This window comes from Candoia aspera, chromosome 4 (assembly GCF_035149785.1).
Source record: "Candoia aspera isolate rCanAsp1 chromosome 4, rCanAsp1.hap2, whole genome shotgun sequence".
NCBI classification, from domain to species: Eukaryota; Metazoa; Chordata; class Lepidosauria; order Squamata; family Boidae; genus Candoia; species Candoia aspera.
In genome coordinates this window covers 36426748-36450599 of record NC_086156.1, presented here as the reverse complement: position 1 = coordinate 36450599, position 23852 = coordinate 36426748, and the positions used below count along the sequence as shown (strand labels likewise).

At 38.5% G+C, this 23852-nt stretch overlaps 1 protein-coding gene across 1 annotated transcript in view; it reads left to right on the top strand.

Moving 5' to 3' along the window:
- RFTN1 (raftlin, lipid raft linker 1) overlaps nucleotides 1-23852 on the top strand; it is a 116120-nt gene that overhangs the window by 63957 nt on the left and 28311 nt on the right. Inside the window, exons 5-6 of the mRNA XM_063303862.1 lie at nucleotides 7734-8070; nucleotides 16096-16299. Of these exons, the coding sequence (XP_063159932.1) occupies nucleotides 7734-8070; nucleotides 16096-16299 (541 nt within the window). The remainder of the gene's footprint in view (nucleotides 1-7733; nucleotides 8071-16095; nucleotides 16300-23852) is intronic.

The window sequence follows — 23852 nt, the reverse complement described above, 5'->3', positions numbered from 1 at the left end:
CGGGCTCTATCTGACTGTTTGGATGTTGTTTGGAGTTGCAAAGTTGTGAAGACATGGTGACTGGTTGGAAGTATTGGTATTGGGACTTAGCTGCCTCTCTTTTGGACTGCCTCAAAGTCGATCTGGAGCATGTGTATTGGACTTCATCTTAGGTAGCTGATACTGAAGGGATGGAGCAGCGTGTTTCCCCAGTTCCTGCAGACTTACATCTACAGTGGGAGCTTTGTGGGGGCTGCTGTGAGGAGGTTAGTCAGAGTGAGCATGCCGCCGTTCGTCCATCTAGGGGCAGCAATCCACCTGTGGGTACGGGGGTTGTTGCCATTGGAGGTTTGGGAGGCTTTGGCAGTGGCGGTGGAATCTTGTTGCCAGCCGGCCGGAGACTGAGATGGAGATGGAGACCTTATGCTGCTGGCAGAGATAGAGTTGCCCAGCTATGTTTCTGCAGCATTGGGACAACTTGACCTGTGCCAGGGGTGGATCACACGGTGCAGCGTTTGTTTTGCTCTGTGGATCACGATGCTGCCCAGGACGCTGCCTAGGACTTTGAGGACTGCCTGGTTTCCCCTTCAGGAGAAATGGAGGGGTGTGACCAGCTGAGGGCTGAAGGGGCAGTGGCAGCAGAGGTGGAAGGCTGGTGCCAGAAGGCTGGCACAGTCCCCCCACCCCACAAAGGCCATTTTTGTATTCAGCTCCAGAAGCCACATCCTGAGGGGTGTGGGGTTTCTCTTGTTACAACCAACCATCTTGCCTCAAATGAGAGTTGTGGGAGGGGGAGATTGCGTGTGTGTGTGTGTGTGTGTGTGTGGTGTATGGATTGGAGGGTGACCCTGGCCAACTGATGAGAGAAGTTAGTGGGAATGGCTGTGATTGATTGGTTAGGGAGTGGAGGGGTTTCTCTGAGTCCTTCATGGTACTGACAGCGTGAACTGAAGTGCCTGGAGGACTAAGTTTCCTCCTTTCTTTGGACAAATGAATGATCATTGGGAGGTGATGCGGGGAACCCCTGTTTTGGGAACTGGAGGGCATGGGGTGGGCAGTGTGGGGAACTCAGGGGGGTCATGATGGAATATCGTGGTTCTGATGGGTATGGGAAGGTATGGCAGGAGGCCAGGGACAGGCCACTTTTGGGGAGCAGGCACAGTGCCTTGTATCATTCTCATGTTCTGGCTCCTGGACCTCAGCCTCAGTTCCAGGTCAGCAGGCCTTCAGAGGCCCTGGCTTTTGGCTGCTGCTACTGACTGCCAGGTCAGCCTGTAATAAAGCTTCCCTCATCTGTGATTTGATCACAGATGAGAGGGCTGACCTGGCGTCTATTACCAAAACCTGGCTGGGTCCAGAGGGGGGCTGTTCCCCTCCCAAAAATGTGCCCTGCAATCAAATAAAATCAAAAGAGAATATAGCACACCCCTTTGGCTTTAAATGGTCACAAGCAGTGCCACACTGAATGGCAAATGAGATAAAATATAGAATAGTTAAATCTCAGCAACTTAAAAGGATCTCCCATAGAAAGGATCTCCCATAGAAAAACAAAGGAAAATAAAACTCTGAAAAAAAGATGATGCTGGTTTGCTGCTCTTTAGCAACTCTCATATAAACAGATTCCAAGTTACATAACAACATGAAATGACTGAGCTTGTAAAACATGAAATGACTGAGCTTGTATAAAAGCAATAACCACCAAAGACATAAATTAAATTGAAATACACATACAGAAAAAGAAATTAAACTTAGCACAGTTCTTAGCTAATCTCATCTTGTTCCTCTAGAGAATAGCCTACTCTTGGAACAGATTTTATCTCTGTGCCAATTCGTTACATACATAATATTTCCTGGAAATTCCACATAGATTGATTGATTAATCAATATGGCCACCCAAGCTGAACACTGACACTGGGTGGCTTATAATAAACCAAAACCAAACAGACGAAGTAAAAAATTCCAATTAAAACAATACACAATCTTAGGCTGTTATGTCTCCGTTCCCAGCCACTTCTGCTTCTATTTTAAAAGTACAAAAACATTTCCACTCAGGAGGGGAGGGGAGGGAGAAATCTTTTGGCCTTTATGAGCAGTTGCGTGTATCTGTCCCTTGTGAAGATGAAGATTCCATATCTGAGATGTTTGTGTGTGTACCTTTGAGTCAGTGTTGACTCCTGGAGACTGCCTGGCCTACTCCCTGCAGTCTTCTTGGCAAGATTTCGGAAGTGGTTTGCCGTTGCCTGTTTCCAAGGGCTGAGAGAGAGTGACTGGCCCAAGGTCGCCCAGTTGGCTTTGTGCCTAAAGTGGGACTAGAACTCACAGTCTCCCAGTTTCTAGCCTGGTGCCTTAATCACTACATCAAACTGACTCTCCATCTAAAAAGAGGGAATGTGGATTGAATTAGGTGTCAGTGAATGTGTAGTGGGAGCTTGTCTGTCCATCCATTACACCCTCTTTTGCACTTTAGAAAGCTGAAAAGGAAGGGAAGTCCATCTGGATATGTTACTTGCCTTATTCTCTACCTTTGCAGCTCTTGTGATAATCAGCCTCTCTCTGATCATCAGTATTCCCATTGTGGCTAAACCCACAAATTTTTATTAAGCTATTTTCAGTACCTTTTCTAATGATTTCCAGATGAAATTTGCTTTTTTCACTAAAGCTACACACTGAGTCAACATTTTTATTCAGCTGTCCACCATGCTCCAGAATCCTTTTCCGGGTGAGTCACTGGTATCAGAGATCCCAATAGTCTAGCAGTTCAAATTTTTTTGTCCCAGCGTACATCATCTTATACTTGCATATAACTGAACTGCATTTGCAATTTTAATGGCCATTTCTTTAGTTTGGAGTGTTTTTTTCTGACCTTTTCACTGTCCTTACTGTGGCTAAGAATGCTGTTTTCTGTGAATTTCTGTATCAATACAAAAGTCCCATTACAAAGATAAATTAATGCTGTTCCTGTAAAATACATTGATAATTTAGAAAACTTGGTCCTAGTCAGCAAAATTCATGTGTTTGTTTTAGTTGAAAGAAATGTAAATAAATTCAGAAGGTTCATGGTAGCTGAATTTTTTTTTTTGCTCTTTTGATGGCAATGTGTAGAGATCTTTTTGCTATTTGTTAGTAAAGTATATTTTATTACTGAATACTTCATACTGAGATCAGTGTAATATGGAATGAAGCCCCATGCACTTGAGAAATCATTTTTACTGAACTCACACATAATAGGGATAGTAAAGTTATTTGATCTCCCTGTGGCTTTACTTGCTAGTTAATTTATTTCTACAAAAATCAATCAAAAATCACATTTTGAATCACATTTAATTTGAACCATGTGTTATGAACTATTTTTCTATAATAGTAGATGCCAATCTTCTGTCCTAAATGCCGTTTTCTTTTTAATAATAAGGCTGTTACTCAATATATTGATTCAGAGTGAGAAGGATGCATCACACTTCATAGTTATGCTATTAATTTCCACAACTTATTAATATTAGCATGTTGTTGTAAGCAGGCTTGATTGTTGAATTAGGTGAATGATAAATAACAGTAAGTGAAATAAATATTACATAAATAAATGTGAATATTTCTTTCTGTTCCAAGGAAACTTTGGCAAGTTCCTTGATGAAATTTCTAATGATGGATAAATTGTCCCAAACAAGCATACTCTGCTCTTCCTTGACAATCTTATTTCTGCTAATGCTCTTACAGTTTTATGTAAAAACTTCCAAATCTTGCAAGATTTGGAGATCTCATGAATTATCAGCCATTTTTAAAAGAAAAAAAATTACTTACGTTGAGTTTTGTTGAGGCTGAGGTCTAATACTACAAGAGCTCTCACCACTTACTTTCAATTCAACAGCCGCATTTACAGGCAAATCAGAGGAACATCTATGGATCCCCAATCATCTCAAGATACATAGCAGAAGCAATTATGCAACACCTAAAAAGTATGGTTCTTCCTAAGATCAAATCCAAAATATGGATTAGATATGTTGATGACGCATGTGTGATCCTTAAGATAAACCAGATTGATAATGCCCTTCACACTCAGTAACACATACCCAGGGATCAAATTCACTATTAAAATGGAGAAAAATGACAAACTCCCATGCTTGGACATCCTCATCACCACAGTGAGTGATGGTAACTTGCAGACCCTAACCCTAACCCACCCATATTAACTAAATCCTTGACTTCCTTTGCGAACATCCCACTGCACAGAAATCATAAAAGTCATGCCCAAATAATACATACTAGTTACTGGCTCAAGCTAATTTTCAACCCAAACTGTCTGGCTTCTTTGACTTTCCAAAACAAATACCAGACTTCTTGGTGGAAATTACTTGGTGCCACCTTAAGCCATTATGGATTCTCCCCCGATGTATTGATTCCAGTGGAGTTTGATCAGGCCCCAGAGCTTCTTTCAAGCAGCGTGGCAGAGATACGGCCCTGCAAAATGATCTTAGCCAGGCTCTACCATACATTAATTCTGTGAACCCATAAAAAAATGTTGCTCCCGCACATTACTGTACAATATCGAAACACCAGAAGAGCTTTTACACTTGCCCACTGTAATGCCCTTCCCTCCACCCTTTTGGAGGGAAGGTTCTACAACATACCAAAAGAGCTGTAGCTCTGCCCTTGTGGTGAGGGGGAAATTGAAACCGTGGGTCATGGGTTGCTGCATTGCCTTTTTATAGAAACCTATGAGATATGTATATTTCCCCATTTACAATACCGGTCCTGGGCAGGTTGGAGGCTGATTACCTTAGTCTCTTACTAGCTGACCAGCAGGTGGGGATTTCAGGCAGTGTAGCCCGATTGATTACAAACAACTCCTCCAAGTGAGGTAATGCTGAGCCTTGCCTCTTCCCCATAACTCAGTATATCCTATCTTTCCCTCCTTTCCTTCTTTCCTCCCTTTTTTTTCCTTTAAATATAGACATATCATTCCATGTTTTATCTTGTAATTTCCATGTTGCAGTTGATTGGATCATAACATGTTCCATGTTGCAGTTGATTGGATCATAACATACTACTACAAATCCTACTAGGCTTCAGCAGGTATTAGGCTCAATATAAATTAGGATAGAGAGCCAGTTTGCTGTAGTGGTTAAGGCATCAAGCTAAAAACCAGGAGACCGTGAGTTCTAGTTCTAGTCCTGCCTTAGGCACAAAGCCAGCTGGGTGACCTTGGGCCAGTCACTTTGTCTCAGCCCTCGGAAAGAGGCAATAGCAAACCATTTCTGAAAAACCTTGCCAAGAAAACAGCAGGGTCTTGTCCAGGCAGTCTCTGAGAATCAGACACGATTGAACGGATTTTTTAAAAAAAGAACTTAGCATAGCTTTTCATTCTCAAAGTGTCTTATAAATCTTAGTGGTTCTTATGCAGTTATCTATAGTTATCTACCTTAATTACTGATACCATCCAGACTATCGAGTTTAATTTGATAGGCCCCTCTCCCTGATTTTAATCTTGGTATTTTGTAATTTTATGAAAATACCTGAGGAGCCTTATGACGAAGGTGAAAGAAGAAAGTGCAAAAGCTGGCTTGCAGCTAAACCTCAAAAAAACCAAGATTATGGCAACCAGCTTGATTGATAACTGGCAAATAGAGGGAGAAAACGTAGAGGCAGTGATAGACTTTATATTTCTAGGCGCAAAGATTACTGCAGATGCTGACTGCAGCCAGGAAATCAGAAGACATTTAATTCTTGGAAGGAGAGCAATGACAAATCTCGATAAAATAGTTAAGAGCAGAGACATCACACTGACAACAAAAGTCTGCATAGTTAAAGCAATGGTATTCCCCGTAGTAACATAAGGCTGCGAGAGCTGGACCATAAGGAAGGCTGATTGAAGGAAGATAGATGCTTTTGAACTGTGGTGTTGGAGGACAATTCTGAGAGTGCCTTGGACTGCAAGAAGATCCAACCAGCCCATCCTCCAGGAAATAAAGCCAGACTGCTCACTTGAGGGAATGATATTAAAGGCAAAACTGAAATACTTTGGCCACATAATGAGAAGACAGGATACCCTGGAGAAGATGTTGATGCTAGGGAAAGTGGAAGGCAAAAGGAAGAGGGGCCGACCAAGGGCAAGATGGATGGATGATATTCTAGAAGTGATGGGCTTGACCTTGGGAGAGCTGGGGGTGTTGACGACCGACAGGAAGCTCTGGCGTGGGCTGGTCCATGAAGTTACAAAGAGTCGGAAGCGACTGAATGAATAAACAAGCTTTTATTTTTACTTGCTTTATTCTATCAGGACGATATTTTATTTTTACTTCTATTAGTTAGATTGTTACATTATTAGTTTTATGCTGATCTACAACCAAAATAAACAATAAGCGAATAAATAAATCATAAAAACCCTCAACAACAAATCAACATACACTACTACTCACTGACTCTCAGAAATGCTGAACTCAAATACTTCTATAGCATATTCAACAGAAACCACTAACCCCCCAATTTCATTAAAAAAAAAATGCACCAGGAAACAAAACAAAGAACCAAAGGACAGCTCAAACAACCAACTGAAAGACAATCCAAACCAGTGTTTCTTAACCTTGGCAGCTTTAAGATATGTAGACTTCAACTCCCAGAATTCCCCAGTCAGCCATGCTGAAGTCCACATACCTGGAAGCTGAAGTCCACATATCTTAAACTTGCTAAGGTTGAGAAACATTGATCCAAACACTGCCACAATAACTCTTCCATATATAAGAAATGTATCAGAACATGCTAGCATTATTCTGACCACTAGGCACCACTAGGCATTATTCTGCCCACACACCCATAAAAACACCACAAAGAACCAAAATTTTGTGCACCCCCTCCAGAAAGAACTCGCATCCTATACCGAAACAGCTGCCCAGATCGCAACTAACTTGACACAGGGCAAAGTACTCCCCAACACGGTTGCTGGAAATTATGAGGGTTAAAATTTAACTCATCCAAAAGGTACCAGGAGGAGGAAAGATGTACTAGAGGAGGAGTAAGAAAATTTGGTAGCCTATGTATGAATTTCTGAGCCAGTAAATTTTCATGAAGCAGATTTTTTTTTACGATGTGTAAATTTTTTATATCTGATAAAATAGGTATTGTTGCTGAATGAATACTGCTGTATCTTTGTTTTCACCCAGGGGTTCATTTTTGTTTTCACCTTGCTCCCCCACTTCCTGTACATATCTTCCCTCCAAACTACTTAAGTAACCCCATACAATCACATTTGTTTCCTGACTTTATAGTTATTTTCCTCATAGCTATAGTTCGCAGTTCTGCTTTCAGTACCTTTGTAATATTCTCAGCAATGCTAACATTTTTTCTCTGTGTCTTCTGATTAAAAATTAAATAATTTATAAACAAGTTAAAAAATTGGAGCAATGCGGTCTCAGAGTTTAAGAAAAAAGTGCACTCCAATATAAGCAGACTTTCATTTACTGGGGACTCTTCATGTACATAACATATGTTGCAAATCCAGTGCCTAATGACAGCAATCAAAGTATTTAAAATCTATGGCTATTATATTCTTCTCTCTATTACCATCTGTCTTTTTACCTTTAAAAAAGAAAATGCTAATAGGCTTCCTTGGATTGCAGTATACCAATCTGATGGGACTTTTCATGCACAAGAGGAAAATCCAACCATAAAATAACTCTAGTTTTTCTGATATGTACTTCTTTGAAGCACTCATGTTCCTCAAAGATATTTTGTAAATTAAAATATTATCTATCTTGATTTTATAGATTCAAGATGCTGCAAGTCGGGGCCTGAAATTTGTTGGGATAGTACCTCAGCAGGTTTCCCAAATGAACTCCAAGAGTAGCAGTGCTGCAATATCTATCAGCAACAGCTCCAGAGAACTAAAAGGTGACAAAAATCCATTAGATATTCCTGAAGATTGTGCTTCATTAAATCTTGAAAAAGGAGATTGCACTGATGTATGCAAAGTCTCAGCAGCAGCAGCAGCAGCAGGAGGTAGTCATGAGCATGTGAACCCTAGTGAAGATCTAGGAGGTGAACGGGAGGTCACTGAGCATCTTAGCTTGAGCTCTGCTGGAGAACATGAAGAGCAGCTTCAAGGTGAGCATGCAGGTCCTTCCTTAAGGCTATTGCAAGTAGGTTGGGGCTAAGTTCTTGGCTTAAATGTAACATTTTGAAGGCATGAACAAACACATTTTGCCACTTTCTTATTGATGGTGACATTATTTGCTATATAATATGTACATATGATTACATGTACTTCAGAACAAATAGAACATAAGGGATATAGAATTACTGGGCTGTATTGCACATAAAGTTTAAAAAGCCAGTATTCATTTAGGATAGTTATGTTTTAACATTTAAATTAATATATTAGACTTCTTAACCAAGATGGATGTTTATTGATATATTGTAATATTATTGCATTTATTTCTGTCTTTTTATTTGAAAGCCCAAGGCAATATAGCAGTGTTTCTCAACCTTGGCAACCTGAAGCTGTATGGACTTCAACTCCCAGAATTCCCCAGCCAACAGTGGCTGGGGAATTCTGGGAGTTGAAGTCCACACAGCTTAAAGTTGCCAAGGTTGAGAAATACTACAATATAGTGTATATGGGAATCTCCCCTAATTTTGTTCCCACAACAATAACTCTGTGAAGAGAGTTGAGCTGAGAAAGACTGGCTGGCCCAAAGTCACGAAGTGAACTCTTTCGTCAAGTGGGGTCTCTGAGCCTAAATTCTTACTTACTACAATGGCAGGAAAACCAAATTTAAACCATAGCTTGAAAATAGTTTACAAATACTTGCTTTTTCTGTGACTGCTGTTAAGCCTTAATCTGGAATTTTGACTTGTTTCTGTGCCCTGTCCATGGTTGTTGTCAGTCCAGGAAAAAAGAAAGGACAGCTATAAAAGGAAATAACTCTTAGGTAAAACGCTCTCGTTTGCTTTTCATGGATCTTTACCTTCCTTTCTAGTGATAATCTTTCCCTTGTTGAAAAGAAATGTAGAGATGTTGGGGAAGGACTGGATGAGCTGTTAAGGGAGGAGAAACAGCAAATGAGTCCTGAGAAAGTTGAAGGCGCAAGAAAACAACTCAAAATAACCCTGTCTTGATTCTGTTTGGTGTTAAGAAGAGGCAGAGAGAAACTCTGATAGACTTTCAAGTTTCTGTTGTTATACCCTACAACAGTAAAGTAGTATCCATGGAATTGTGTGTCTGTTTCCTGACCTGGTCTACCTTGAAGGGTTGACTTCTAAACACAACTCTATTTCCTCTTCTAGAGTTCCCCCCATAGCAGAATATTATGCAGTTTGCTGCTAGTTTATAGAGGAAGGAAATTTCAAAGTATGTATGTTTACTGCATTAATCCTGACCAAAAGAAAAAAGAAAAACCCTTTAGATGTTTCAGTTATGCAGAATATCAGATCTAAAACATGGTTTTTGTTGTCTTCTCACTAACGAAGCGTCAATGTCTATTTTGATGGATAAGCTATCAGGAAACATGGGTTGTGTCAACTAGACTAGGAATCTCCAGCCCTTATGGGCCAGTGGACACATTCAGAATATTGAGAAGGTACCATGAATCGGATCATAAAATGGCTTCTGTGAAGTATATGAGACTGCTTACAAGATGTCTGCAATAGGAATGATGGCCAGTCATAAAATTTAATATGTAACAAAAAACATCTGTTCCATATAAAGGCAACTAGTTGGTGCTAAAAGGCAAGTTACTGGCTCAGGAACAAGATCTCAAGGCAGAATCTGACCTTGAAATGCCACAAACAGAGCAAAATGCTTGTTTCTTTGGGGAGGAACTGATAATGTTAGGGGGGAAGAGAAACCCTCAGGCAAACTCCTCCAACAGTCATACCACAAAACTGAGGCTGGAGAACACATTCAGGCTCTTGTTTTGTGATTCCAGGACTTCCAGGCTGTTAAAGTAGTATGCTGCCTCATTCTTCAAAATAATCAGAAAAGAAGAAAGAAAAACTGTAATCCTTAGTCACAGAAAGGTTATTTTCCCTTGTCCCAAATGCATATATACTTTGTAAAAATACAGTTACTCCAGCCAAAGCACATGTATCCAATCCCCTTCCCACAAACACATTTCACCAAAATAACAACAAGCTTAAAATATTACTCTGAGATAGAGGCAGAACAGATAGTTCTCCATAAATAGGGCTCAAGGGCCACTCTGGGTCTTAACAAGTGTTAAGGTCCATGCTCCAAAAGTAATTGGGCAAGATCCACTTTTTATTTTTTTATTTTTAATTTTATTATTGCTTGGCACTTCTGTAATAAAGCAGCTTTTAAAAATGCAGCTTTATTTTTTGTCAGTAGAGAGTGCAATGACAGTGAAATTCACTGCCATCACTCCACCTAGTGATGAAAAATGCTCACAGATCTTTGGTACAGAACATTCTGAAACAAGCTAAAATTGGCAGGGGTAGAAAATGAAGTAAAGAAAAAATAGATCAGCAAAAGAAAAAACGAGAAGTTGTACTGAGGCACATTTGGAGAAAGTAGGTGCATGGGCAGACATACCCCCTTGATTTTTGGGGATCAGCTAAGATTGGGTAGGGTCTGACACATAGCAGGATGAGAAATAATTAGCATAGACAAAAGGAAAGGCAAGTCGAAAGGGGTTAAATTTGGTACCGTTGATTTTTTTCTTGCTTCAGTTTCTTCCTTGCTAATTTCTACCAGATTCAGATTTATTTCCATTTACTTCTTGTTGACTGAAGGTGGTGCACATCTCAGAGATGTCTGTGTCTCCTAGATAAAGGAATCAAATTTTGAAACCTTTTGTGTTGTATCAACTGCAGTATAAATCAAGTCACAATGACATTAGACTAGCCCAAGTGTTGAACACTGGATAATTTGTGGATAATGTTATTTGCAGTCATGCAGATTAATAAAGTTTTACTTTTCATCCTAAGGTAAATATTTAGACTCCCTTTTTATTCAGCCTTGTTTGGCCTGATATCATAATTACTTGTAAGAAAGAACAAAATTAGTACTATTGTTGTGTCGACGTTTTAAAATAGGTTCCCTGCAATTGTCATGCTTGTGTAGGTTTTCCTTTTATATCTTTTTCCTACTCAGTATTCAGAGCTTCTAACAAAAAGATAGCGTAGGAATTTTTATTCATATTCACACATAGACACAAGACAAACATTCCAGCGCCATTAAAAACCCCCACAATAATCTGTGTATCTCTAGTTTTGAATGTGTTTATTTCTACATTATGGCTTGCAACATGCTGTTTGGTGTAATTAGTATCATAGTACTGCATAAAAACAGAAACATCCGTACATGGCGTGGAATCTGCTATTCTAGAATGCATATTCTAGAATCCCTTCTGAGGATCTGACCCTACACAAACTCTTCTTACAACCTCCTCAAATCATCCATTTAGCGTTATTTTCCCCTTCGAGGATTGTTTTGTTTTGTTTTAAAATTGCCAACATCAGGCAACACTTCTAGGTTACTTTCTGTGTCTGGAACTGCTCTTCTAAATAGTCTTGTGGGAAACTCAGAGTTCTAATTCAGTCAGAGTATTGTCATATAATACCTTTCACTGATTTTGCATTATTACCAGAACAATAGATCTACAGCTTTGCAGACTTAAATTAAGTAATTCCTTCTGAAGGTTAGTTTGTATTACTGTGTATTCACATTTTGATAGCATTTGGTGCTTTTATTTCCCATGTGCACAAGATAAACATGGCTATTTATCAAAAACTTACTGTATTAGAGCTCCACATTTCTTGAGAGAAATGGCATACATAGCAATTACACTTGGGTCAGACGTTCCAGCAGAAGAAATTACATTCAAAGAATTTATTACTCCTCAGAACAAACCAGAAATAAAATGTCCAGAATCAAGACCATTTTTGTTTATGAAGAACCATGCTTTTGCTTTTTCTTAGACTCTTTTTATCATGCATTGTTTACACTGCTTTCTTAGTTGAAATCTTTGCATGAATGCTAAGCATAGTCTGAAGTCAAAATAGAAAGCACAGCGGTAGCTGAAGCCTAGTATCAAAGCCTTAGGAAGAAAAAAATTGCCCAAGATTCATAAAGTAAATTAGCTAAAGGGTGAGAAAGTTACTAGGTTTTAACATATATTTCAGTTCTGATTAGCTACCTCTTTTGGTTTGGTTTTAGGCTGAATTTACTTTTCAAAAGGGCATTGCTTTTCTCCATTACTGTAAACTTCTCAGTAAAAGAATGTGTGTGGCTTTTGTTTTGTTTTGTTTTCTTGGTTTTGGCTTTATTTCAGCATCTAAATTGGAATTCAGTTACTTTATGTTTCGATTCCATATACCATACTATAGTTAAAATTCATAAAGTATTGGAACATAGATGAGGATACGTTTCAGACCAATTACTGTGTATTAACACAAAACAAATTGTTAAACTAGTTCTTGAAAGAAATCATATATATGGTATATTGGTATATTTTGCGTACTACTGCATTTTTTTCTGTTTTATGAATATTTCTAAAAATATACACATTTGGAAATCTGTTTTGTGATTTGTGCATGCAAGAAGTAAGGATGTCACCATGTTTTCTCAGTGTGTGTCTGGTTTGTTTATTACCCTTTGCTGATTGTAGTTGGTACTTCTTTTTTCCTGAAATGGAAAACCTCCTCCTGTTTTGGCCATGATCTTCCCATGTGAAGTAAAGAATACTACCATCATTCATATTATCTGTCTTATTTTTAAAAGACAATTCTATGCATGTTTCAGAGTTCTGATTTCTTCCAATGAGGTGTGTTTGAACTTGCTCTTCTTCTTTTGAGATAGCTTTGCTTACCTACATACTTTATTGCCCCTTAATTATAAATAGCGAAATATTTTATCTTACCCATAAGTGTATTCTTAACCTCTTAGTGATTGTATAAGAATGTATCCATTTAGTATGTATAATATAATTACAGATTTGAGAATAATGTTGGGTTCTTTTTTAATATGTATATGTTGAATAATGAAGTTCCTAGGTGGGTGAAAAAAGCTCTTCTTCCATTTTCTGTGACTGAAAACTCAATATAAAATTATTCTCTATAAAACCTAAGCTTAATATGTGGTGGGCTTTACCAAACCAACAACTTATTCATGTTTCATGTGTGTAAAACATGTTGCAATCCAGGGCTTGGATAAATTACCTATATAGCACAGTATATTCTTTGCATTCTTGCATGTTGTAGATAGGTTCTTCATACAGACAGCTTGGGATGATTCAAATTCCACAAAGGAACAGTGAATCTAGCAAAAATGCCCTTTGTGTTTGATTTTAAGGAAAATTACGCTCTTTGAATATTATGTAATCCATCATCCCCTTGTTTGGTCGTCCTTATATATGAATTCTCCAATTCTCTTCAGCTGTTTTGCCAGCAGAATAATTATTTAAATGAGGAGCATAAAATTAGTTGGAAAAACTCTCCAAAAGAAGACTGTTTGAAAAAAGAAAGGGTAGGGAGACTACAGACTGAAGTTGTTTGGACAGAATGCATTTGGAGATAAAAATTCTAATCATTATTTTTCTGTCTCAATTATTAATTTCAGTAAAATACCATGAGGCAGAGGGGTTATGACTCACTGGTGAAACACATGTTTTGAATAATAATAGTAGTAGTAGTAGTCCCTTATTCTATGTATGTTGCCTTTGCTTCACTATGTTTATACTAACATGTACTAACTTTGCCAGGGCATATTTTTGTTTTTTAATCCGTGATTCATTGTAATATCTTTACAGAAAATTTGCCAGTGGCATCTGGGATTACACTTGATTAAACCAAAAGTGCTTATTCAAAACTTTAACCTTTGCACAGCATGTCAAAGGTTATGTTCCAAACGGTGGTGCAGCTTATGATTTAATTTAAGTTAATTCTACTCTATTCTGGTCTGTCTGTCTGTCTTTCCATTTTTTTAAAAAAACCTCTTCACCTTTGTTTTGTGTTAGTAAACATTTAATAAACCTGTTGATGGCTGACAGTCATAATGACTGTATACTTCAGTACTTTGTTTGGAAGTTTGCTTGCCTGCCCAGGAATCGAAGATAACCTGTGGTAATCTAAGTGCCTTCTGGTGCTAACAAGGGCAACCTGCCTAATGTCTTCTGGCATTTCGTCCACTATGGTAGCCATTTTATGAATAGACAGGCACCTTCTTCCCATAGTAAAGTGTGAGGAGATTCAAAATAAACTGTCAAAATCTGAAAGTGCCCACCTGCCCAGAATAGTTGCCTATCCTTGTTTAAAGGAGAAGACAACTCAGGAAAATATGTAGTGACAAGTAGAATAAATAATGCCAGATTGTTCAGTAACGTCAAGTTGTATTTGAAAAGAAGTATACAAGAAAAACAAAATCTATGAAGAAGGTTGTTGTAGCTCATGCAATAGAAACATGGAGATGCAAACTAGAAAGATAGCAGCCCACTTTAAATATTCTAATGACACAAACATAACTGTAGCTGTGTAGAGAAAGAGAGGGGTATCATTCCTGCCTAACTTAGCCATGTATCAAGGAAAAGGTTAGAAGAAGGGAAAAAAAACCTGTTCTAAGTAAGCAAGGTTCCTTTGTGATTCAGAACTATATTGCATAGCAGGTAACCTTCAGAACTTTTCCCAAACATGAGGATAGTGAGGAGGCTGACAGAACAGCCTTCCTCAGTGAGATGTCTTTCACCATGGCTAGAAGTTCTGCAAAGTAAAGTCCAACTCATCTGAAGGGGCTACTTTGAAGAAAAGCTGCCACAGTGTATGACCATGTTCCCTTCCTCTGTACAATAATATTCCCAGAGAAAATAATACCTAGTGAGAACTTCTGATTTTTCTCATTCTTAAAGTGGGTCTATAGCATTGTCTATATTCTGAAATTTGAAGAGCACTCAGTGCTAAAAATGGGGCAAGGGAAAAGATAAAATTTAACTCAACTTTCTTGTGGCCATTGTCATTCTCACTAATGACAAACGGGAAAAAACATGCACGAGTTATCCCAGATGCAGAGAATGGACATTTTTCAAGGAGCCTCAAAATGTGTCACTTTTTTAATTGTTGAAAACAAAAAGCATTGTCAGTGATGTATCTGTCAGCTTAGACAGACTGAAAATAGTAAACTGTGCAGACAATATATAAAATACAAGTTTAGGGTAAAGCAATATGCTGTGGACAGCTGCATTTGGAAACAAAGATAACAAAATTAAGTTGTAGATAATACAGCATTGCAGTTCAATTACTTAGAGAAAAGTAAAGAGTTCATGGATTATGACTTTCTGTATACTAATAAAACCACCAGATCTGTCATGCATTATGGAAATGAAAGAGAAGTCAAGATCATGCCAAGAAAGGAAATGTACACTGTAGATTTCTGGAATTAAAGGAAGTAACTCTGCTTGCCTTTTCTTGATAATAATTCTGTGTAGTGCTAGGAGGTCATGAAATCAAAATAAAACAGCAACAAGAACTACTACTGTCACAGCAGAGGTGTCTTTCATTGCAAAGATCTCTGAAGGTAACCCAGAATTTATGGGAGGAATGTGCCCCCTGGAACAATTTGTTGTTCTAAAACGAGTTGCATTATGTGTGACAGGTAGTATCTAAATATCTGGTTTTATATCATGTCATTTTACCTTTGTATTAAATATTTATTATTTATGCATATTTTTGATGTAGTATACAGCGATGGCCTTTCAACCTGAATAGAAGGTTGAAAAGTAAGGTAGTTTTCTTTTTTCAGCTATAGGTGGCAAGGTTTGATTATCAGACTGTTTTAATCTATGCATATTAACTATACAAAATTAATGTGACATATTTATATTAATTACATTATGCATTTAATTCTGTATATTGATTAATTATTAACTCATTCTGTTTCTGTTAATGATCCCAAACTTTCAATTTTACATGGGAAAACTCAACCAGTTGTGCTTATTAAATATGTTACATTTATGCTGTGTTATATTCCATGTAATGTAATGCAGTTTCCCCAACTTGTAGGAATCATGCCCCCAGGACTTTAGATCCTAACACATCTGGAGGGCAGCAGCTTTGGAAAAGATAATATGCCATATTTGCTGCTCCTATAGTTGCTATTTCAACTCTTACATTTTTGTTTAGAAACTGAGATCTTCGCTGTCTTCAACAAGCCAAAGACCTTGCAGACATCCAGCCAATACTACACTGTAACTGTACCTGTCAGAATCATCAGCAGCGGAAAAAGCATTTGTACCTTAGAAGCCAATTGGCTCGAGCACATGACAGATCACTTCCGGAAAGGGAGTACATTGGTACATGCTGTCTTCAGTCCTGGAATGATAAATGGTATGAAATTATTTTTCTGTGTTATTTACCTTAAATTCCTTAAATGAGTATCAGTTCTTGTCTCTTAATTTGTACCAAGTAGTACCTGGCTTTCTTGCTTCAGTTTCAATTTCAGTCTTTTCAATAGACTGAAATTATAAAAAACTTTTTAAAAATTGTGCTAATTGCCCTTTGAAATTACATGTTATACTGAGTGTGAATTGTTTGTTGCAGTCAGGCAGGAACAGTCTTTGAAGCAGCAGCACCTTTATAAGCTGCTCATTTAAATTTCTGTAAAACCTGCTACTTCGTGGAGCAATGCTCAGATGGGAACAGATCCATTTAAAATTCAATAAAAAGCAAGCCATATAAAAGTCTCAATTAAAAGCCATGGGGTATGTCTGAGAGAAAATGGAGAGATTCAGAATCAGAAGGCACCTAAATTCACTTTAGCGGGGGCAGTTAAATGTGCCGACAGGTTATATATAAAGAACTGGACCTTCCAATATATTAATGATAAACTACTATGTGAAATAGGCAGATCGATAATAACCATAACCAGTTACAGTTGCAATGGCAGTTTATCAACCAAGTGGAATGAATATTTACAGGTCATTAGTACTTCAGGAGTTCAAGAGAGCCAGTTTGCTCTAGTGGTTAAGGCAATGGGCTAGAAACTGGGAGACTGTGAGTTCTAGTCCTGCCTTAGGCACAAAGCCAGCTGGGTGATTTTGGGCCAGTCACTTTCTCTCAGCCCTAGGAAGGAGGCAAAGGCAAACCACTTCTGAAATCTTGTCAAGAAAACTGCAGGGAGTCCAGGCAGTCACCGACGATCGGACACAATTGAACGGCAAAAAAAAAAAGTTCAAGATTATCTTTCTGTTGTCTGACCACATTCAGAATAGTGATTTTCAGCCATGTCCATCAGTGAACGTGTTTAAAACAAAACAGAAAAGGTCAACCAATGAAAGTGTGTGGGGGGAGAGGGGGTTAAAAAGCAGATGGAGTTAAAAAGAAGAGATGGCAACAACCAAAAGGGAGAGGGTGTACTGGCAGTTCCATCCAGCGACCAGCAGGAATGCAGACATTGCCTACTTCAGATTAAAGAATAGCAGAGAAACTGCATAGCCAGGCTCATGCCAGTGCAGATCAGAAAACACCACTTTGGAAGTGTTGCAGGAAAGCACACTTGCAGGCTGCCTCTTGGCCAGGATAGGGGTGTCCATTCAAGCCCTTTCCATGTGTCTGTGGAAATATTGCCTGCCTGCAATTAGCAAGTTGTGCGGAAGACCCCTTAAGTTTTGACACCAGTACTATGTTGGAGTCAAGCCTGCCTCTGACTCAGAAAGCGGAACCCCTTCTGAGTCAGAGGAGGAAATAGAAACTTAGCAGGCTGAAACCGGGAAAACGAAACTCAAAGAGGAGCCAGCAGCGCGGGAAGAGTCCAAGGCGCTGATTGGCCAGGATTCAGGGGAGGATTCGAATCCTCCAATCAGCATGCGCCAACGACAGGCAGAAAAGCACATGAAGGAGAAGGCAGCCCGATTGGCTGTAGAAGGGTCCAGGTGCACAAAGGATTGGGATAAAAGGCAGACATGCGAAGAGCGAGCTGCCAGAGACAACCTATTTTCCAAGCCTGCAGCTTCAGCAGAGGAGTCCCTACCTGCATTGGAGACAGCATCTGTTGCCAAAGAGGAACCAGCGCCTTTGCTCTGCTCCAAAGAGGACTCAAATCCTGCTTCTGCTGCCATCGAGGATCTGTATTCGCTGTGCCCAACGATCACAGCCTTGCACCCAGCCTTGGAACTCCATGGTCTTCCACACAACGTCTTTGTGCCTTTGATTCTCAGTTCCGTGGCATGCCTCCAGTGCAGCTGAACCATGCTAAGGGTGCTCAGCCTTGCTCCGGAGTTTCACACCTATCTTGTTGTGAACACTTTTTCCAGCCTAGATTCCAGTCTCCAGCTCAGAGAATCCAGCCCAGTCCAGGGCCTCCAGCCCAGTCCAGCCTTGCTCCAAGTCTTCCATCCAGAAAATCCAGTATAGTCCAGGGTATCCAGTTGAGTCTAGCCTTGCTCCGAGTTCTAATCTTGCTCCAAGTCTCCAACCTAGTCCAGAGTTCCTATTCAAGTCCAGCTTCGTTACCAGTTCATAGCCTTGCTTCGAGACTCCAGTTACCGGCTTCCAGCCTGACGTGGGTCGTCAGCCCCACCCGGCATTCCAGTGCCAGTGCAACTCCAGTACTGTTCCTCTGCCTCGTTGTGGCCCAGTTGGGCTTGTTGAACCCAGCTTTTCATACATCAAGGACTTATTTATTGTAAATAGTTATCTAATAAAGAGTATTTTGATATTACTCTGCCTGGTTGCATAGCCTGAACAGGACATACTAGTTTTTCCATTCTACATGAACTAGTAATGTATTACTATTTTTAGATTTTTATCCCAGTATTTTATTTTTATACACACACATGCGCGCACACACACAGGCATGCCTTGGAAATATTGCAGGTTCGGTTCCAGACCACCTCAATAAAGCAAATATCACAATAAAACAAGTCACACAAATATTTTGGTTTCCTGGTGCATATAAAAGTTATGTTTACACTATACTGTAGTCTATTAAGTGTGCAATAGCATTATTTATTAAAAAAATGTACATACTTTAATTAAAAATACTTTATTGCTAAAAAATGCTAATCTGTTAGAAAAATAGACGTGCTTGACTCAGGGTTGCCTCAAACTTTGATTTGTAAAAAAATGCAGTATCTGCGAAGCGCAATAAAGCAAGGTATGACTGTATATATATGTATACACACACACGTGCATGTATGTTTGTATATGTGTATATTTTGATCAATTCAAGGTGGCGAACATCCTGCCTCCTACTTTGCCCACAACAACCCTGTGAGGTGGGTTGGGCTGAGGGATAGTAACTGGCTTAGCATTCATGCCTAAGGCAGGCCTGGAACTCACAGTCTCCTGGTTTCTAGGCCAGCACCTTCACCATGACACCAAACTGGCTCTCTATGAACAATATGAGATCCTATGAGATATAAGTATCATCCAAAATTAATGGTAGCTTAGAACATCCATGTGTCTTGCAACTTGCTGCATGACAGCTCTTGGTAAGTGTTATTAAACCACTTGTTTAGTGAATACCCAAAAGCTGATACATAGCCAAGTTAGAAGTAACTTTGGGGTTTAATTTCCCATTAGCTTTGAGTTTAATTTTCTGAAAATCTACCATATTATTTTTAAGAACTATATGATGAAATCTGTAGGTACAAGTATATTACATGTAAGTAAAAGTGCATTTTCAGAAGCCTAGTTTAGAATAAACAATGTAAAAAATGCTTCCTTGTTGCAGCACAGGGCCTTTTTCGTAATCGTGTGTTGCTCTCTTTCCCCAGAATACAGCTTCTTCCTTCATAGCAGCTGTTTTTGATCCCCTGTGATGGCTGCAAACCACAAACTCTTAATTCTGCAATTGCTTATTCTCTCCACTCTTATTATGTACTCTGGTAGAGAATAACACTGCTTTTGTGTTTTCTTCATTCTGAATATCTTGGCTTATATAATATTGAGGATTGCATTTAATTAGTCTCATTGCTACTCCTTCCTACAAATTAAAATTTTGTCTGCTCTTAATTGTATGCATCTCAAGCATGCATATTATTTTTATTTTCAGAAATAATTATGCAAGTAGTTTTAGGGTACAGCTGTAGAATTGCCCAGAGCTCTTGCCAAGGGTCTGCCTTAGATGTAGTATGCTGGGTAAGAGGGAAGAAGTCATTGGTGGGATGTCAGCAGTCCATTCATAAATTCCTTAGTTGTAGATCTCCTCCCAGTAGTGGTGGGGAATGAAGTACATTCAGGATGATTGAGAAGGCACAAGACAATAACCCTTTTATTCCCACTATATATTCCCCGAAGGGACCCTAGAGCTAATGGATTGAATAAAGGTGTGTTAGCCCTACAACTTAAGTCCCTTCGTCCATTAATTGCCATAGGACAGAAGGAAGAGGGGGGGGGAAATAGAATGGGAGAAGTAATAAAAGACTAACCCCTCGATTTAGCCAACAAGACTACTGTAAGACAGTGCAGCTTAAGGAGTGAAGATAGTTTTGCCATGTAATAACCCATCATCCTGCTTTATATCATAAGACTACTTTCTTAATCTATTTCTGTTATTTTTTGTGTATGTGAAAGACTGAAGCCTGTGAATTTGTACTGAACATGATGCTTGTTAATGCTATTATGAGAAGTGAACAATTAGTTTGAGAATTTGGCTTGAGATCTAAAGATATTTAACATTATTGCTTTTCTTCCTCTTAAAAAAATAAAATTGTTTATTTAAGAATTATCTTCCTGTACTTCCCTTAGAGAGTTCAAGCCAGCGTACATGGAGATTTTAGGCAGATTCCTTTTGAATTACTGATTAAATGCAGACGTGTTTAGCTTTAGCAGGCCTCTGATTTTTTTTTTTTTTTTGCTTGCTGCTAGTCTTAATGAAGATAGGGCCAGTGTTGCCATGTTCTAATTGCAAAGGAGAGTCTGTTGCAGAAAACCACACAAAACAAATTCTCTTTTATTACCTTAAAAATAGATCTATTTTTGGCATATTCTTTCAGGGTCTGGCACTGTAGTCCCCAACGTGGCACTGGGATATGCTGGTATCCCTTGATGCCTGACAGTCTTCCTGCTCTGACTTCTAGCTTTTAAATATATTTTTTAAAAAGATATTACTAAAAACATTGGAAAGATGGCATGCTGCAAAGCTTCATGAACTTTCTTAGAAAATAACAATGCCCACTGCTTTATCTGGAAGAATGCCTGCCTGCTCAGAGAAAGAATAGAAGTAAACCAGGACATCAGCATGCTTCATGCAGAGGGGTCAGGTTGAAAGGGTTGCATTTAACATTGGGATACTTTGGTACTTTATGCCTCATGACAGCCTTTTTTTTTTTAAGTAGGCAAGCCCCTCCACATTATTTTGTGAGAATATCCACAATATGTTCTTAAGTTCCAGATGTGCTCACCAACTCAGATAGGATTGGGTATTCCTGATCTAGAGCCCACTTTATTCTGTGCATAAAGCGTTACTCTTTATGAGCATGGGTATGTACTATATATATATTCCTTACTGTCTAGGACCTATGTCACATTTAAAAGCCTATCCATGTGTATCTGAAACAATTGTGTATTCCATCCTGTTTACTCCACTAGCTCTTCCCTCCTGTTCTTGTGTTAGTTCATTTTTGTTCAGTTTTAGAATAAAAGACTGTCCTTTTATGTGTTGCTCAGCATCTCATTCATTCATTCATTCATTCTACATCCTGCCTTTCCTTCAGGAGCTCAAGGTGACATACATAACATTACCCAGCTTTGAAAGGTAGATTAGGCTGAGAGATAGTGCCTAATGCAAAGCCTACCCAGTAGGCTCCCATAACTAAGAAGGATTTGAGCCTTAATTTCCATGCTCCTAGTCCAGTGTTTTATGCTGGCTCTCAATGTGCCCTTCATTATATATAAATTATTCGTAATTTTTATTACCAGCATTATTGAAATGCTATCATTTGCATGAAAATAATGTCGCAGTATCTGTAGAAGAAAGATCATGCAAATTCAGAGATGAAGACAAATCAAAGTATACAGAGATGAACTTTTCGTTGAAGTCAATTGGTAACCGTTTGAAAATTGGTAGTTTTACTGTTTGTTGATTTACTGGATGAAATTTTGAGCTGTCATTACGGGAATCATAAATATGCGGTGGATTTAAAATTTTCAGGAGTGGAAAACATTTCCACTAGTAATGGATTAGTGTAATCAATTTCACCCCTCCCCCCCCCAAAATATCTTCAGTTACCTACATCCCATGGAAGAAGGTGCCAGGTAATTAGATAAGGCTTTAGACTGGCTTTTTGAGAACTACCAATGGTGGAATTCAATGAAACATGCTAACATGGCACAAATACAGGGATGTAGTATTATTTATAGTATTTATAGACTGTCTTGCCACTGGGAGCTCTGAGTGGCATACATGGGAGTCTCTCCTCATTTAAATCACCACAACAATAAACCTGTTGAGTCAGCTTGGCTGAAAAAAGAATAACAGGCCCAAGGATACCCAGTAAACTCCATTTTTGAGTGGGGATTGAACACATGAATCCCTGGTCTCAGCTGAACACCTTAAAAACTAACTTATTTAGCGAATCAAATGAAAACAGCTTCTAGAATGTTTCCTGTTTATATTATAGCCAGAAATGCCATCACCAATTACCCAATGAAAATCATTTATCCTTGCTGAAGTTAAATTGAGAAATAAAAGGAGAGGGTTTTTTTTTAATCCTTTAGCAAAGGCAATTTTAAAGGGCATATAACTGAATGCTTTCCCGTTTTTGGTTTGGGTTTGTTTGAGTTTTTTTGGCAAAACATGTATATTGCTAGCTAAATTGCTTGGAGACAAACAGTCATTTTATTTGTTTGTTTGTTTGTTTGTTTATGTGCATGCGCACATGTGCGCATGCACACACACACACTACATTTTCAAAAGTATGAATAATTAGGCATGATATATGCCAATTAGATTGTTTTTTAATTGGATTTCTGGACCATTATCAGTTATTGCTTAATATCTCAAATGGTGCATATGAAAAGCATTATCCTGTTGTTTAAACTTTATAGGATAGTGCATTTACAAGACTCTGGGGAGTTTTCCAAAGAACAAGACATTAACGTTCCTTCAGAAAGAGTATTGCATGTTGAGCTTACCAGTTCATTTTGTGAACAAGCAAAATAAGTTTAGACTTGTATGATACAAGTTAGAAAATGAGTAGAATTCACTGGTAGGTATAGGCTTGCTCCTAAGAAAGCTTTCTATTTGTAGTTCTATAAGCTATGATAGCTGCATCTAATACATTGCAGAGATTAGTTTAAGATTTAACACCTCCCTGAGGAAAATTAAGTTTAATTTTCAGTCCAAGTAGAATCATATTGTTATAGAATAACATGGTTGACCTTCAGAATTGCATTCAGATTGAAAAATCAGCAATAACATTGTAATAATAGCAAGATAACAGTTCCATTCTACAAGATATTTAACAAATTTGCTATTAATGTTAAGTAAAGCCATCATAAAATGAAATGATTAGTAACAAATGTACATATTGATCCCAAGTAACTCACATTTGTACTTGCTGAAATGAGATGGAAAATTTGGCTCTTTGTAAAAGTATTACACATATAGTATATAATTTCCAAATAGGACATTCTATATATTCCTCAAATGTGTACAAATACAGATACTGTCATGTGTAACAACTATTCATGTGTCCTTTTTGTTACTTATCAGGTTGGGGGGGGGAAGTCACTAAGCTATAGTACACACAAATCATAATTAATGAAAGAAACTCCCCTGATATGAAGCAGCCAAAGCAGTGTTATATATCTAAAAAAGACAGATTTGCAGGATAAATACGTATATTATATACTATGTTGCGATGAGTTTTACTTGGTAATAACAATAATGCAAAGGTTAAGCTTTGTGCGGAGGGTTTAATAGTTCAAAGGAAGCA